This window comes from Propithecus coquereli, unplaced genomic scaffold (genome assembly GCF_000956105.1).
Source record: "Propithecus coquereli isolate 6110/MARCELLA unplaced genomic scaffold, Pcoq_1.0 Scaffold47, whole genome shotgun sequence".
Taxonomy (NCBI): Eukaryota; Metazoa; Chordata; class Mammalia; order Primates; family Indriidae; genus Propithecus; species Propithecus coquereli.
The window spans coordinates 5066560-5083224 of NW_012150507.1; the positions used below are offsets into that span (position 1 = coordinate 5066560).

General features: G+C 45.1%; 1 protein-coding gene across 1 annotated transcript in view; it reads left to right on the forward strand.

Moving 5' to 3' along the window:
* Nucleotides 1-4724: 4724 nt before the first annotated feature.
* The window catches only part of SNX18 (sorting nexin 18), a 30010-nt gene continuing 18069 nt past the window's right edge, over nt 4725-16665 (forward strand). Inside the window, exon 1 of the mRNA XM_012655319.1 lies at nt 4725-6498. Coding sequence (XP_012510773.1) covers nt 4884-6498 — 1615 coding nt within the window. The 5' untranslated portion in view covers nt 4725-4883. The remainder of the gene's footprint in view (nt 6499-16665) is intronic.

A 16665-nucleotide genomic window follows, 5' to 3' on the forward strand; every position in this document is an offset into this window, starting at 1 on the left:
TCCCACCCTGGTCTGCTAAGCCTCATAGTCTCCTGCATACGCCTTAACCATATCACATAGCATATGGCTTCCACTGCAGTCTCGCCCACCAGCTCCTTGAGGGATGAAGCAGGTGCCTACTTGTTTGGTGGAAGGAAGGACAGACTGACAGACATTCTGAGGGAGGTGTCCATGTCCAGATACTCTGAGGGCTGTGGCAGAGAGGAATATCAGTGGCCTGCGGTGATGCCCCGGAAGTGGTTGCTCTTGCCCTGGAAGATGGGTATGGGGCAGGCTCTTATGCCTACAGGGGCAGGGAAGGAAGGTAGTCATGGGTATAAGACACCGGAAAGTAGGGGGGACTGTGGTGAACTACAGGGGACAAGCTAATAATTACTATGCAGAAATGATGTGACTATTTTGAAGATGGGAAGAAAACATTTGAAGTTACAGAGCAAATGGGGAAATGTATCTGCAAGAACACACTCATCAGGCAATAGCTGGGTTAATTTAATCAAACGCATGTTTGAGGAAAGAGGAAAATTTATAAAGAGAGCTGTCAGGTAATTAATATTAAATCAGGTCCTTGATTTGATTTTGGAGCAGAAATGAACTGTTCATGAAAGAGGTCCAATGATTAAAAAATGAGGGATTTCTTCAATAGTGATGGATAATTTTTTAGGTACGTGTACATCCCCAGCTGTAAATACCACTGAGGAAGAAGCTACCATCATAGAATCTAAACGTGCAGATTTATCCAAGTCAACCACTCAAATATTCATCTCTGTAATGAATCACACAATTTGGGAAATTGAGTTTAATTAATTGGACTATGTATTTAATTATATTAAAATTAATTTTTCACTTTGAGCTCTGTAAAACACCATACAAACTTATTACCGCATTCAATCCTGATATGACCCTATGAAGTAGATTACTTTTATTCCCATTTTTGCAGATTAAGAAACTAAGGTTTGGAAAGTTTTGTTCATTCATTCATTTGACAAATATTTATTCAATTCAGTATGCCAGACGTATATAGTGGTGAACAAAGCAGACAAAAATCCCTCCCCTCGGGGAGGTCAAACTCCAGGTGAAACCAAGCTGACACTGACACAGTAAGTAGCCTTCCTTTCAGGTACAGCACTGTTTCTGAATCCAGGTCTTTTGTTAAATCTCAGCTACACACCTTCTAGTAAGTGGCTGATGCTCTTTAATAATAATAGTAGTTTTGAGAAGCCAGCAGACTGCAGACCTATGACCCAGTGGATGGAAGTTCTCAGGACAGCTGAGTAGCTGCTGGACCACTCCCCAGGTACGTGATCTCAGCAGACAGCCCTTTCTGCAGCTGGCTATCCTGATGTGTGACAGTGTTGATGACAATATCTGCTCTGTGCATGGACAAGCTGCTGTAAGGATACCCAGGAGATAACACAATAAAGGTGGAAGTGCTTATAAAATCATATGCATACCTTCCTGTAATACTTGACACATTATATGAATAGTTTTCAAGTAAAATATAAATAATAGAGTTTTTTAAAAAATAATTACCCACTCAGCAATAGTGAAATTTCCAGCAATCTCAGAAAATGTGGAGTGGTGTTCTGGCTGGTTGAGTCAATTTTAAGATTGTTGATTTAAAGAGGAGTGTTATTTAGCTGCCCTTAGAAATATTTAGTCACAGCCAGCAGCAGAGGGGCCCAGGCAAATAGACCCAGACACAGTAAGAGCCACTGAGAAGAGCTGACGTCATCTCGGGGAAAATCAGTGGGCCTTCTCTCATTCATTCATTGAACAAATATTTACTGGTTGCCTACCATGTCTGTTTTGTTCATTCCTGTATCCTGCGTTCAGAACAAACTTGATGCTCTGAAAAGGTTTACGTTCTAATAAAGGGAGATGTGTTTATCTTAGGTAGCAAGTGCTACAAAGAAAAGTGAGACTGGGCAATTGATGGGGATTGGGAAGGAGGGAGAGCGTGTTAGTAGGGATAATTAATGCCAGCTGCCTCAACAAACAAAACCTGCACTTTTAGTGGCTTAGGCCGACAAAGGATTTCTTTCTCACAAAGTGTGATTGGTGTCGGTGACTCAGGGACCCAGGCTGCCTTTTCTTACTTCCCGGTTCTCCAAGTCAGGAGAAGGAGGGCTGGAGAGGGCACACTGATTCTGGCTGATGAAGTAAAGAGATGGTACAGCGTGGCGGATCTCTGGGGGAGGAGGGTTCCAGGGAAAGAGAACAGCAATAGCAAAAACCTGAAGCGGAAATGTGCTTGGCTTGTTCCAGAAATAGCAAAGAAACCACTGTGGCTTTTCTCAGTGGAAGAGAGGGTTGGAAAGACAGTCAAAGGCCAGGCCACCTAAGGCTTCTCAAGTCAAGGGAGGAAGTGAGAATATAGAGTTGTTTGGGGCCATTTAATGTCCCCCTAAAGACTTTCTTTACAGAAGCATCATGAAATAGAAATTGTTGATGGTTATAATGACTATGTAAACTAAATAATGAATACCATGCTCCATTTTCTAAAGAAATCTTTTAAAAATGTATTACTATATCTATTTCCCTGAGTGAATGGTTATATTTTTTTTTTTTTTTTTTTGAGACACAGTCTCACTCTGTTGCCCGGGCTAGAGTGAGTGCCGTGGCGTCAGCCTAGCTCACAGCAACCTCAAACTCCTGGGCTCAAGCGATCCTCCTGCCTCAGCCTCCCGAGTAGCTGGGACTACAGGCACACGCCACCATGCCCGGCTAATTTTTTCTATATATTTTTAGCTGTCCAATTAATTTCTTTCTATTTTTGGTAGAGATGGGGTCTCGCTCTTGCTCAGGCTGGTCTCGAACTCCTGAGCTCAAACAGTCCTCCCGCCTCGGCCTCCCAGAGTGCTAGGATTACAGGCGTGAGCCACCGCTCCCAGCCGGTTATAAGTTTTTAATACTTGAACACATTTTCTACATATCCAAGACCCTTCAGAGGTAGGGTTTTTTCCTGCCACTAGTGGCTACAGGGCCAAGCACCATGATGGCCTGTCCCCATCATTCTGGAAGCCTGATGCCCAGCAAGCACAAAGGCTCCCCACTGGATTCCTGCAAGCCGAGCACCTACAGATGCCCGTGCACCTGTGCTACAAACAACCTCAGACACCCAACAGTTCCTCAACCGCTGCTTCTACAGAGTGGCTCAAACAGTCTGTAAAAACTACCACTTTAAACTCCTGGAATTTTCATTCCTGAAATAAGCCTGAAGTTACTATAATTAACTCTTTAAGAGTAACTACCAAATGAATAGAAGGGGTGAAACTAAATATATTTATCTTAAATATCCTAGGTTAGCTTCTCATGAGTTAGTAAGTAAAATAAATTGTATTCTAGATGTTTAGTTAATGTTTGCTTCATGTTTCTGACCACATAAAATGTTGGCATTGAAATACAATGACCTCTACTTACTGTGAGAATAGTCATAACCCAGAATTTTCAGCTAAAAATGTTGTAATTTAGAATTTGCTTACTGAATTGAATTAAGGTTTTGTATTAGGATAAACACTGTGGGAATAATTCTGGTATACTGGGTTGGTGGTTTTGTGCAGGATGCTTAGAAAACCACAGCCCTTACAATAATTGTATACTCTTCTGGCCTGTTTCCCAGATTTGCTTGAAAAGGGTCAGAGGACAGGCTGAAATTAATGACATATGAATGCTGAACCCCAATCAGAAGTGTCTTCAGAGGAATAATTAGGCTAGACTTAAAAAGAAGGGATTATGAAAAGAAAAAGCTTTGGGCAAATTATATACCGAAGGAAAAACAGATATGAAACGAGGCAACTATAGAATATTGGAGTTGATCAATATTTTGGGAAGTGATTTTTGATCTACTTATCTTAAAAATAATATAAATACAGTGAAACAGAGATGACTGTACAGCAATGGTCCCTGACCCCGGACTAGGAGTAGGAATGTGAACATTGGGCCCCTTTGTGGTGTAGCCACCCTGTAATTGTGATTTTAGAACCCTGAATTTCTTTATGAAAGAGGCCAGGGATTTTGCTTTCCCAAATAACAATAACAGCAGCAACAGTAGCAGCAAACGAACTCTGCTCACCATGTATGGTGTCTGCCACGTAACAACTCATTTTCCTTATCTATAAAATAGGGACTCTCCACAACCACCCCAGGAGGTAGATACCATGTAAGTGACTTGCTCCAGGTCATACAGCTAGATTTTATTGGAAATTCTCCAGCTCCTCTTTGCCAAAAAGCTCCAGTGAGTAGCGGAGGGAAGGGAGTTGCTCCGTCAATGAACAGCCCCCTGGCACAGACATCCTGTCCTCAGCGCAATCGCTAACATGCATGGCAAAATCCTGTATTGCATGCCCGGGTTAAGCGATTCTAGGAGCATTCACTGAACGCTCAGAGAGGGAACGTTTATTAGGCATGCAAATACTACACTTGCTTTCTAGAAAACTTTTTTTACTTAAAAACCTAAAAAAATCTCAGAAATTCACTTCTGGATAGAAACCCCCTCTTTTATCCGTGACACTCTTACCCTGGCGCCTCACTTAGCAGAACTAGCCACGAGGGGGCAGTGGCGGCCGCGGAGCTAGGCCGGGCGGCAGGCTCGGCGGCTCGGCCATCGCTTGCTCTTGTCTGGCACGCGGCTCTCGGCCGTGGATTAGCGCAGCTGGGGACGTGGGAGGCCGCGGGCCCCGCCCCCGGCCGGCGGCGGCGGCGACCCAGCGCGGCAGTCTGCGCTGCGAGCTGAGAGGCGCGGAGGGCGCGACCGGCGGGCCGGGCGGAGGGGTCCGCGCTGCCTTTGGGGCTCCAGTCCGCGCGCCAGGGCGCGGGCAGCACCGCGGGTCCCTCGGGCGGGCCCCGGCTCTGGGACGCTGAGCACGTCCCGGGGCGCCGGGACCATGGCGCTGCGCGCCCGGGCGCTGTACGACTTCAGGTCGGAGAACCCCGGCGAGATCTCGCTGCGGGAGCATGAGGTGCTAAGCCTGTGCAGCGAGCAGGACATCGAGGGCTGGCTCGAGGGAATCAACAGCCGCGGCGACCGCGGCCTCTTCCCGGCCTCGTACGTGCAGGTGATCCGCGCCCCCGAGCCCGGCCCGGCCGGCGACAGCGGCCCAGGCGCCCCGGCTCGCTACGCCAACGTGCCGCCCGGCGGCTTCGAGCCCCTGCCCGCCGCGCCGCCCGCCTCCTTCAAGCCGCCGCCCGACGCCTTCCAGCCGCTGCTGCAACCGCAGCAGGCGCCGCCGCCGAGCACCTTCCAGCCGCCGGGCGCGGGCTTCCCGTACGGCGGGGGCGCCCTGCAGCCGTCGCCGCAGCAGCTCTACGGCGGCTACCAGGCCAGCCAGGGCAGCGACGATGACTGGGATGACGAGTGGGACGACAGCTCCACGGTGGCGGACGAGCCCGGCGCGCTGGGCAGCGGCGCGTACCCGGACTTCGACGGCTCTTCGTCGGCGGGCGCGGCCGGCCGCTACCGCCTGTCCACGCGCTCGGATCTGTCGCTGGGCTCCCGCGGCGGCTCGGCGCCCCCGCAGCACCACCCGTCGGGGGCCAAGAGCTCCGCCACCGTGAGCCGCAACCTCAACCGCTTCTCCACCTTCGTCAAGTCCGGCGGAGAGGCCTTCGTGCTCGGCGAGGCGTCGGGCTTCGTGAAGGATGGGGACAAGCTGTGCGTGGTGCTGGGGCCCTACGGCCCCGAGTGGCAGGAGAATCCCTACCCCTTCCAGTGCACCATCGACGACCCCACCAAGCAGACCAAGTTCAAGGGCATGAAGAGCTACATCTCCTACAAGCTGGTGCCCACGCACACGCAGGTGCCGGTGCACCGGCGCTACAAGCACTTCGACTGGCTGTACGCGCGCCTGGCCGAGAAGTTCCCGGTCATCTCGGTGCCCCACCTGCCCGAGAAGCAGGCCACCGGCCGCTTCGAGGAGGACTTCATCTCCAAGCGCAGGAAGGGCTTGATCTGGTGGATGAACCACATGGCCAGCCACCCGGTGCTGGCACAGTGCGATGTCTTCCAGCACTTCCTGACGTGCCCCAGCAGCACCGACGAGAAGGCCTGGAAACAGGGCAAGAGAAAGGCGGAGAAGGACGAGATGGTGGGCGCCAACTTCTTCCTGACGCTGAGCACGCCCCCCGCTGCCGCCCTCGACCTGCAGGAGGTGGAGAGCAAGATCGACGGCTTCAAGAGCTTCACCAAGAAGATGGACGACAGCGCGCTGCAGCTCAACCACACGGCCAACGAGTTCGCGCGCAAGCAGGTGACGGGCTTCAAGAAGGAGTATCAGAAGGTGGGCCAGTCCTTCCGCGGCCTCAGCCAGGCCTTTGAGCTGGACCAGCAGGCCTTCTCGGTGGGCCTGAACCAGGCCATCGCCTTCACCGGGGATGCCTACGACGCCATCGGCGAGCTCTTCGCGGAGCAGCCCAGGCAGGACCTGGACCCCGTCATGGACCTGTTAGCGCTGTATCAGGGGCACCTGGCCAACTTCCCGGACATCATCCACGTTCAGAAAGGTAAAGCCTGGCCTTTAGAGCAGATGCTACGGAATGTGTTGTTCAGGTTGAAAGGGATGACTGTGACAGTAGTACCTCTGTCAGTTTCTGACTCTTAGTTTTCAAGTTGGGAAGCCAGCAGGGGTGGGATGGCTAGGCTAGGTCGCTTCCTAGAGTGTAGGTGGATTGTCAGGCAGCTTCCTCCTTAGAGTATCTTCCACTCAGGGAGTGAGTACTCTTCAGAATAGGTTCTGGGAGTACTTTTTTTTGACGGTGTTATCATTTTAGAGTTTGAATAGTTGAGTAATGAGCTGCTCAGATCTGTCATCTTGTGACTGGGGTAGAATTAGAAAGTGACGACCCAAACCATGTCAGACATCCATTTGACTCTGCAGTGTCTTAGCGATGGGTTTCAGAAAATGAGGAAATTTGGGGGAAGAATGGATGTCTGCAAATAAAGGTGAGTTCACTTGCACTCTCCACACCTCAGTTCCTGCTCTGGGAGAGGAATTAGGATCTGTTCTCTGAATTGGGGCAGTTTAACAACTTTCCGCATAGGTTTCTTGCTTGCAACCTTTGTAAAAGAAGGTAAAAACCTCACTGTAATTTCGGGAAAAGCTTAGTTAGTTTGAGTTTGGAATCTATTAGCCAACTGAAACTAAGAATATTAGGGAAATTATGTAGGGAAACTACATAGAATGCATAGAATATGAGTATTGTAAGAGAGCAATGTTGCTGGCATAAGAGCGAGTTAGGTATCCAGTTAGAGTTTTATAAGTAGTTATTGTCTCCAACTTTTGTTAAAGCAGTGGAATTTGCATATTATTATTTTTTAATAAAATATAGCAGTAATGTCTGTCATAACATTACACACTAATGTGCATTCTCATGTCATGTGTTGACTGAGAGAATGGAGAGGTGTCGGAGTTAGGGAGGTGGTCTTGCCTGTGAAAGTATTGGGGAGAGTGGGCAGAGCGAGTCATCTAATCTTACTTCCTGCCTGGGGGAAACCTACTTGGATCATCAATTCTGGCCTTTAGATGATGAGGTGCTCACTGCCTTCCCAAGTGGGCCAGGCCATTCATTAACAACCCTGATCTTTGACGTGTCCTTTCTTGTATCGAATTTGAATTTACCTCTTTTGATTGTCTTTCTGTTCTCTCGAACTGCACAAAATCTATTCCTGATCAGTGTGTCAGGCCTGCAGACATTTGGAGACAGCAGTCTCACTTCCTCTGTTTCTCTCCTTCCCCTTCCATGGACTAACCCGACTCTTACCATGGCAGGGGCAGTGGGAGGTCAAATGCCTGGAATATGTTGTTGCTGCTGCCAAAATGCAGTACTCTGAACATCAGTACTAATTTTAATAGAGAATAGTAACTTTCTTGGTAATTTACAATTTGTAAATGCAGTCTAAGATTGAATTAGCTTTTTGAGCAATCACATTGTCATTGGCTTCTATTGAACCTGCATCTGCATTCCCTGTGCCTTTGTTGCGTAAATTATTATGAATCTTTGATTTTTTTGGCTGGTATTGGTGGAACTTTTTGAGCCTTTAATGCAGGACCTTAACATTTAAATTCCGTTTTGTTACTTAATTCTGGACCCACGCTGGCTGCCTTTTTTATAAATTTCTGTGAGTTTATGCAAATTGCAGGTAAGTAGTTGAAACAGCGTAACCAAGTACAGACACCTGGACACCTGCACTGGGCTGCAGGTGTCTGTCTGCTCGAGGTTGGTATCAGTTCATCCACTGGTTTTACTGTCATTCAGGCCATGCATTCAGCCTTTGTCCAGTGCTCTGCTGTTGAAATTATGTATTAGAAAAGGTACAGCGTTTGTCCTAAGGTCTATTTTGAGTTTACTCCGGTAGTTTACTTAGTCTATTAAACCACCTAGTTTATTTTTTTTAATCTTAGAACTGGAATTGTTTGCTGTTGCTTGGGATTTGAAAAACCTCCTTCACTAAAACCAGTATCATTTGATTGGCTTAAACAGATTCAAGGGCACTAAACATAATCTCTAGGAACTTCGGAAAGAACACCGGTTGATACTCAATATAGTTTGTTTCTACTGTAACCTTGGTGTGTAATGTACAGTGAGCCTATGTCCCTAGATGACATGTCTTTAGAATGTACTGCCATTTAAAGAGACAGTACACAATACTTGAGGCTAAAAGCATTTGCTTACAGCCAGTATTTATCAAGGATGCTAGGTGTTGGCAATTTTTAGAAGTACAGAGAGACAAACATCATAAGCTTTTTGAGCATATTCAGGACTTGTGATTGTAAAGAGCAGCGTAACTCTCCTGTACCCCTACCTTAACTACGCAGTTGCTATTGGAATGAGTCTTTTTCAGTCTGAGCACTTGGGGATTTTGTATACTGGTTTTGTTTTGTTTTGTTTTTTTTTCCTGCAAGTTCTCAAAGCCATGACTTTTGAGAAGGGAACAACAACAACAAAAGACAAATAAAAATCTTAAGCAGTTTAACCGATCTTTTGTTGTATTTGTTCTAGAGTTTATATTTCAACTTTAGAGAGAAATGTGAGAATTCAAAAAAAGTTCAAACTGATTATTTCACTTCGTGAGTTCTCATTGTGTAAGAGAAAAGCAGTTTCACTGCTTTGAAGTTTTACATGTTCTAATCATATATTAGAAGGTCCACATTGAGTTGAGATAGACCATGAGTAGAAAGTGTAATTTAAAGAAGTTACGAAGGAGAGTTAGACTTTTTTTTTTGTCTCAATTCTTGGGGGAAAGGAAAGCAATATCAGGCTTCTCTGAGCTTTTTTCTTATCCAGAAGACTGCTGTGGTCAGTCACCTTTTGAAGTGTTCTAGACCTGTGGTATTTGATGGTGTATCCATGAGCCACAAGTGGCTATTTCATTTTAAAATAAAATAGAATTAAAGATTCATTGCCTCAGTTACACTAGCCGTATTTCAAGTGCTTAGTAGCTAGTGGCTGCCCTATTGGACAACAGACGTATGGAACTTTTCCATCATTGCTGAAAGTTCTATTGGACAGCGCTGTGTTAGACAATTGGCTGTAGTTTAGCTATCAACCTTGTCATAAGTTTCTTCAGCAAATTAGTTATCTTTTAATGTACTTTCTTAATAGTTTCCTTTTTACTTAGTCGTCTCATGGCATCTCCTCCTTCCCATATTGGCTTAATAAAACCTGGAAAGGGAAGCAGCTCCTGCTATATCCCTCCTTATAGAACTTCCCAGGCATTCAGCCATGACTAACGTTTCAGTGGAGTGGGCATCTGCTTACAGCCTATCTTCTTCCGTCCATTCAGAAAACACAGTGGTCTCTTGGTGGATGTCTGAGGCCACCCTGCTGAGGGCCTAAATACAGAATGAGGGTGGAAAACTCAAATACTCTTACATGTAGTGGGCTGGCATTTTTCTGACTATAGTCAATGCTGAAATCATTGCTCAGACTAATAATGGTTTTAGTGTAAGTACTTCCTGCAAAAGTGAAGAAAGCCATATGGTTCCTTCAGCTAAAAGAGAATTGTAGAATTTTAATTTTTTCATCAACTAATGGAGTCTTAAATAAACAGACCTATTTAGGTTAATGGAGTTGAGCAAAGGGAGAAGGCAGTTTGCTGTAGTCTGAAGTACCTTAGATGGGAATTCAGAATCTGTTTGAATTTTATTTGCGTTTTGCTTTGACCTAGCAGGAGTCCCTTCAATTCTTTGTTCATAGGCATAGGCAGTGCATGGTTATCACGATGTGTAACCCCTGTGGTCTTGATTTTCTTTCCCTGAAATGACAGCATTTTATCTTCTCTTTATCATTGCTACCTTCAGTATGCTGATGTTGGTGAGTTTGGTAGTATTTAGAATATATTTTATTATCGGTTTCTTAGCTATTCAGTTTTGTTTCCAAAGATATGATTTGTCTTAATACTTAATAAAGCTAAATCTGGATTGGCAGCAAGTTGTGGTTTAAAAGCTTTAGGCTTATCTCTTGGGGGCTATTGCAAAAAGGAAAGAATGTAAGAGTTAGATTATGAGACATGTTGGTTTCATCTTTGTTTATGAACATGGACTAGATAGTTGGAGGAAGTTACTTACAGTGAAATTCCTTTATTGCAAAGAAAAGGTATAAAATCATGTTAAATTGATTTGTTGGTTAAACCTAGTTTGAGCTGTGTGAAGCAGGGAGGCAGAACTAGATAAACAAACAGGCAGTCCTGTTTTCTGTACTCTTGAATATGCTGAATCTACTTAATTGCTCTCTAAATGTTCCAGATGGAGGCTGCTTTTCAATAAAGAATAGCCCCAGGACCTCAGGAATGGTACACCAGTAGTGGGCCTGTCAGTCTTGCTGGGTAGAATTTCACCATTGTGCTTCCTTTTACCACTAGTAGGGTTGGCCTGATGTCCCCCAGACATTAATTAAAGATAGCTGGAGTCCGGGCAGGGCAAGATAGGTAAGGCTGGGCTGCACCGAGACCTTCCCTGTCTGCTCCGTCTACGCCCGGGGCTAAAAATAGCCCTGAGAGGGTGGTGCCAGAAAGACTGAAAAGCTCTAAGAAGCTGGGCTGTTTGTAAATTCATCCTTATTTTGAAACCTCTGGGCTAGAAATTGAGGCCATTCATCCTTTTTTTTTTTTCTTGTGAGCCTCACAGACGAATTGGTTTTATGGCTTTCAAATGACATCATACACTCTTAGTTTCTTCTCCACTAGAATCAAGTACTATCTGAATAATTGGGAAACATTCATTTGAGTTTCTTTTTTTTTTTTAATTTCAAAATACTAAGGGGGTACAAATGTTTTAAGTTACATGGATCGTTTTTTGTAATGCTTGAGTCATTCGTCCTTTCTGTTTTAGCCCGGTCTTTGTCAAACCCATTTCTCCTCTCCCCTACGCTCCACCCCCAGCTATTTTCTAGAGACTTTATTTCTAGCCTCACTCTTTGCCCCAGTTTGTATTTTTTTAGTGAAAATAAGGTAACCTTTGGGGCTTTTGAAATAGATGACTCAGTTCCTTAGCTAAAATGTAAATGTAATTGGCCAAGGACAGTCTTGGGTATGAAGCTAGGTGGGGACACGGCTTACGTTACCCTGTCAGTGGTTTCTCAGACATCTTTTTGAGCCATGAAGCCTTCCTCATAATCGCTCTGGGAAGCCCAAGCCCACTCTGCTACACTGACCGCAGCAGAGCTGAAAGGAGCAGAGGCCCTACCCTCCCACCCACGTTCTCCCAGTAACTCTTGGAGCCTGTGGGCTCAATTGAGCTTTCCTCTTTATTCAGAAATGTCATCTGGTCTGGTCATCTTATGATTTCCAAGCATGATGGTGGAACCCAGACAACTGAGAAGTTCTGTGATTCACTTACAAAGATGACACTTCCCTTAAACTGTGTTTCTTTTCTTTAGGCTGAATAAAAACTTATTGTTGTATTGTCTCTAAGTATTTTTAAATCAGCGTTTAAATATCAAGTTTGGGCTGGACACATTGGCTTGTGCCTGTAATCTCAGCACTTTGGGAGGCTGAGTCAGGAGTATTGCTTGAGCCTAGGAGTTAGAGACCAGCCTGAGCAACATAGGGAGACCCCATCTCTACTAAATTTTTTTTAAAAAAATAAGCTGGACAGGTGGCACGTGCCTATAGTCCCAGCTACTCGGAAGGCTGAGGCAGGAGGACACTTGAGTCCAGAAGTCTGAGGCTGCCGTGAGTTACGATCAGGCCACTGCACTCCAGGCTGGGCAACAACAGCAGGAGACTCAAAAGAAAAAAAAAATCAAGTTTTGTTTTGAAGCTCCATGATGATGTTAACTAAATGACTATCACGAATAAAATGACACAGCAGTGCTTAGCCCTGTTTGATGAGATTATATCCAGAAGACACACCTGTACCATTTGACATCCCACACAGTCTGGAATCTGGCTGCTCCACCGGTGGATGGATTAGACTCCGTTTGAGCCTCAGTGAGTTCTTGGACTAGTGATAGAGACAGCTCAACGAACCAGCTGGGGCAGTGCTGAGTGCCACATTGCTGAGAGCTGGAGGATGGGCCAGTCCACCTCTGGAGAAAGCTCCCCAACGCTGTGCCAGGGAGAGGGAGCTGAGTTGGCCATGCCAATGAAGGAGCTGCTTGCCAAGCCAAGAAGTCACATATGCAGAGTCTCATTGCTGTGGGAGCAGGCCTGTCTGTGGACCAGTGTGGGCTGTAGGGGGTCAGTGCATGGGTGTGGGGGAGCTTTGGACAAGTTATTTTAACCTCTCTGACTCTCAGTGCTCTCTTTGGCCAAGTGAGAGCACTTCCTTACATAAGAATGAAATATTATGGTTCATTGTAGCTACTCACTAAATGTTTAATTTTGAAAAGTAGAAAGGTGCTGTAATTTATTTTTTTGTAGAGATGCAGTCTCGCCGTGTTTCCCAGGGAGTCTCAAACCTTGGCCTAAAGTGATCCTCCTGCCCCAGCCTCCCAAATTGCTGCAAGTACGGGCATGAGTCTCTGTGCCTGGCTGAAAGGTGCTTATAAAAGGGGAGGCACTCTCCTTTAAAGATAGTTCCAGTTATCTTATCCCTCCTGGCAGCCTATGACTACCTCAATTGCAGGCACAAGTACAAAAGCCCAAGGAACCTTCAGTCTGGCTATTAAATATATATTTTAATCAGGTTGTCCTGTATTGCCCACTAGAAGTAATGGTTAACAGAGGGATAAATGTGGATCTTGTTTGGAGTCACTAGTTTGTTGTTCATGTAAGAGTGTATGTAAGTTGTTTCCTGCCAGCGCCTCCCCCGCTCCCCCTGCATTATTTGTGTTCTGGCAGAAATCACTTTAACATTTCTGAGCTTCAGTTCCCTCATCTGTAAATACAAGGTTCATGATTTCCTAAGTACCATTTTGTTGGTTGACTGTTTTTTGTTTTTTTTTTTAATAACATCAGTTCTGTTTTGAAAATAAAATACTCTTAAGTATGTGGTAAACATTTAGACATTGTTTCAGGCTGGTTTTAATAGTGTTCTATTTGCTTATGTGACTTTGTAATCTGGGAGCATGAATATCCTTTATCAATTGATGTGGAAGAACATTTATGCACATTTAGTTCGTATCAGCAAATATTCATGGTGGGATTACGCCACCAGGTGTATCAAATGTGAAAGTCATTCATACTTGCCCTCCTCCCTGCTGGTGAGCGCTCCCTGTGTTCTGAAGCTGCAGAGTGGTGGACAGCCGAAACAGCTTCTCTCTGATGCTAATAAGGGATGTTATTAATAGGACCACCAAAGAGATACATTGTAATGGTTTTTTGGTCCTGCAAAACAGACGTCATTTTGAGTGTTTAAAACTGTCTTCTCTCGAAAAGTGGAAACAATCTGATGTTGATTTTATTTTTATAGTTTGATTAAACTTCAGTGTGAATGAGTTTTAGTCCACATGTCATTTCTGTCTGTTTTCTTAGAATTTTTTATCTCTCACTGATTTGACTTCCCTCTTCTGCTAAAGAAATTATATGTAGGCCGGGCGTGGTGGCTCACGCCTGTAATCCTAGCACTCTGGGAGGCCGAGGCAGGTGGATCGCTCAAGGTCAGGAGTTCGAGACCAGCCTGAGCAAGAGCGAGACCCCGTCTCTACTAAAAAATAGAAAGAAATGATCTGGACAACTAAAAATATATATATATAAAAAAAAATTATGTGTATTACTTAGCAGGTAAGAAGACATTGATTAGGGAGGGGAGCTAAAATCATTAGATTTATTTATAGGACCTTCTAAAAGCTACCCCTGAATTTATTCAGCAAATATTTACGTGCTCATCATCGTCCAGGCACTATTAATGATGCTAGGGTTGCATCAGTGACCAAAACAACATCACCGCCCTTGTGGAGCTCACATTTAGCAAGGTGGAGACACACAATGAAAAACAAACACAGGAAGTAAATTATAACGTATGTTGGAATGTAGTATGCAGTAGGAGAAAAAAGTAGAGCAGGGAAAGAGGGCAAGGGAGGCAGGATGAAGTGTTAAAAAGGATGGACAAGTAGGTGTCATTGAGAACATGAGTTGCAAGCAGAGACCTGCAGGAGGTGAGAGAGTTATCCATGCAGGCATATGAGGGGAGAGCTTTCCAGGCGGAGGGTACAGCTAAAGCAAAGGCCCTGGGGTGGGCATGTGCCAGGCAGGTAGAGGAACAGCAAGGAGTCCAGGTGGTTGGAGCTAAGAAGATCCTAGTAGGAGATGAGGTCGAGAAGGTCTGATTTGTAAGGCTTTGCAGGCCACTTGGAATAAAAGCATAAGTCAGATGGAAACAATTGCAGAGTTTTGAGCCAGGGGATGACATCCAACTGGACATTTTAACAGACTTATTCCTGTTGTGTTGAGAATAGAATTGAAGGGGTGTCAAAGATAGGAGCAGGGAGCCAGCCAGAGACTTCTCCAGTAATCCAGGTGAGAGATGCTCCTGGCGTGGACCAGGATGGAGATCATGGGTGAGGGGTCCCACTCTGGATACATTTTAGAGATAGAATCAGCAGGTTTTCCCGAGGCATGGAATGTGGCATGTGAGAGAAAGAGGAGTCATCCAGGGTGACACCACGGTTTTTAACCTGATCAACAATAAGAATTGCTAGAACAGGCGTGGAGATGGGTAATCAGGATTTTAGTTTTATCCTTTTAGATGGATTTGGCTCCCGTATTCCATTCCAGGTCTTCCCCACCCCAACACAAGCACAGTCAAGCTTTAGCTCTACTCCCCTTTCTTGGAGTGTCCCATTCAGAGACTGGTCTTTTTGTGAGTAATCATCGTATGCAGTGCTCACTTGTTAGTGTGGTCATGTTTTTATGTTCTTTTATTATATAGCTGTACCATTTTACAGATGCATAGTAAGTACTTAATGAATGCTTGTTGAATTAATGAAGTAGGCACTCTTCTTCTAACTATTTCTTGGTTGATTTTGAGATAGATGTCTTCTGCGATTTATAAAATGTTTTTGTTTTTTTCATTTATATGATGATGAATAACAGAGTTTAAAAGTGTACAGGAAATAAAGATAGGATCTGGATGTGTTTTATGGATGAAGCCATTTATTAACATGTGAGTGATTTAAAAGTCTTAGGTATCCATAAAATGACTTTCAAAATTCACTGGGGAGAGAAAGGGAAGTTTTAAAACTCTATCTTAGGTGCCAGAGAATTAATATTATATTCCTCGTGATTTCACTTTATATTAATTCTTGGTTTTTTAACTTACATGCACACACATATATACACACTCTCCTCTTTGGTAAGCTTTAATTATAATACATTCACAGGAGTCCCTTTTGCTTAATTCAATGCACGGCATCCAAAGAGAGAACATTCACATTCAAATCAATGCTGACTGACGTGGGTACCTGGAGCACTGAGCTTAGATGTTGAGCAGTAGGTACCTGCCCTCATGGAAGGCTCAGTTCCATGAGGGAGGTAGGATGTGTGCACAGAGAACTGAAATAAAAGTAGATTTAACTAAGTGCTGAGAGTAAGAGAGTGCAGAGGATGGAGAGTAGTTTTCCATTTGTGTTGGCTTGGGTGGGTAGCAGTTGGTTTTCCCCTTGAAAGATGGTCATGGTTTGACTTTTGGAGGAGCGAAGGTGGAAAGTACACTCTTGGTCTTAAAGATGCTTTAGGATAGCTTTAATAAGCATGTAATAGTTCATAAGCCAGGCACCCAGTGCTTAGATCAATGACGGAGACTGTCACCATATAGTGTGACACACAGTCATGGACACGTGCCATCATGTGACATAGGACAGAGGAGGGAGTAATTATAAGGAATGGATGGGAGGGTTCAGGGCAGATTCTGCCTGTCTCAGTCTAAGAAGAGGTTTGAAAACAATTGGAAGTTTGCCAGGCAGGCAGAGTGGGGGAAGGGCACTCTGAGCTGAGGGAACCATATGGGGCTCGGCCTTGGCTGCCTCTCAGATCAGCTGTGGAGTGGTTATAGCAGAAAATCGGGCTGCCCTCTGGACCTGTTGAATCAGAATGTCTGTGCCGCCTAGACATTGGTGTTCTTTGAAAAGCTCTTCATGTGTTTTTGATGTGCTGGGTTGACAGCTGCCGTTGGAGGTGATGGAGGAAACATCATGGACGATCAAACAGGTAGTTGACAAGGTCAGTCTCACACTTCAGATGCACAGGCCCTTGTGGCAGGTGTAAAGTGAAAGGGGGAGCTCTTGCAATAA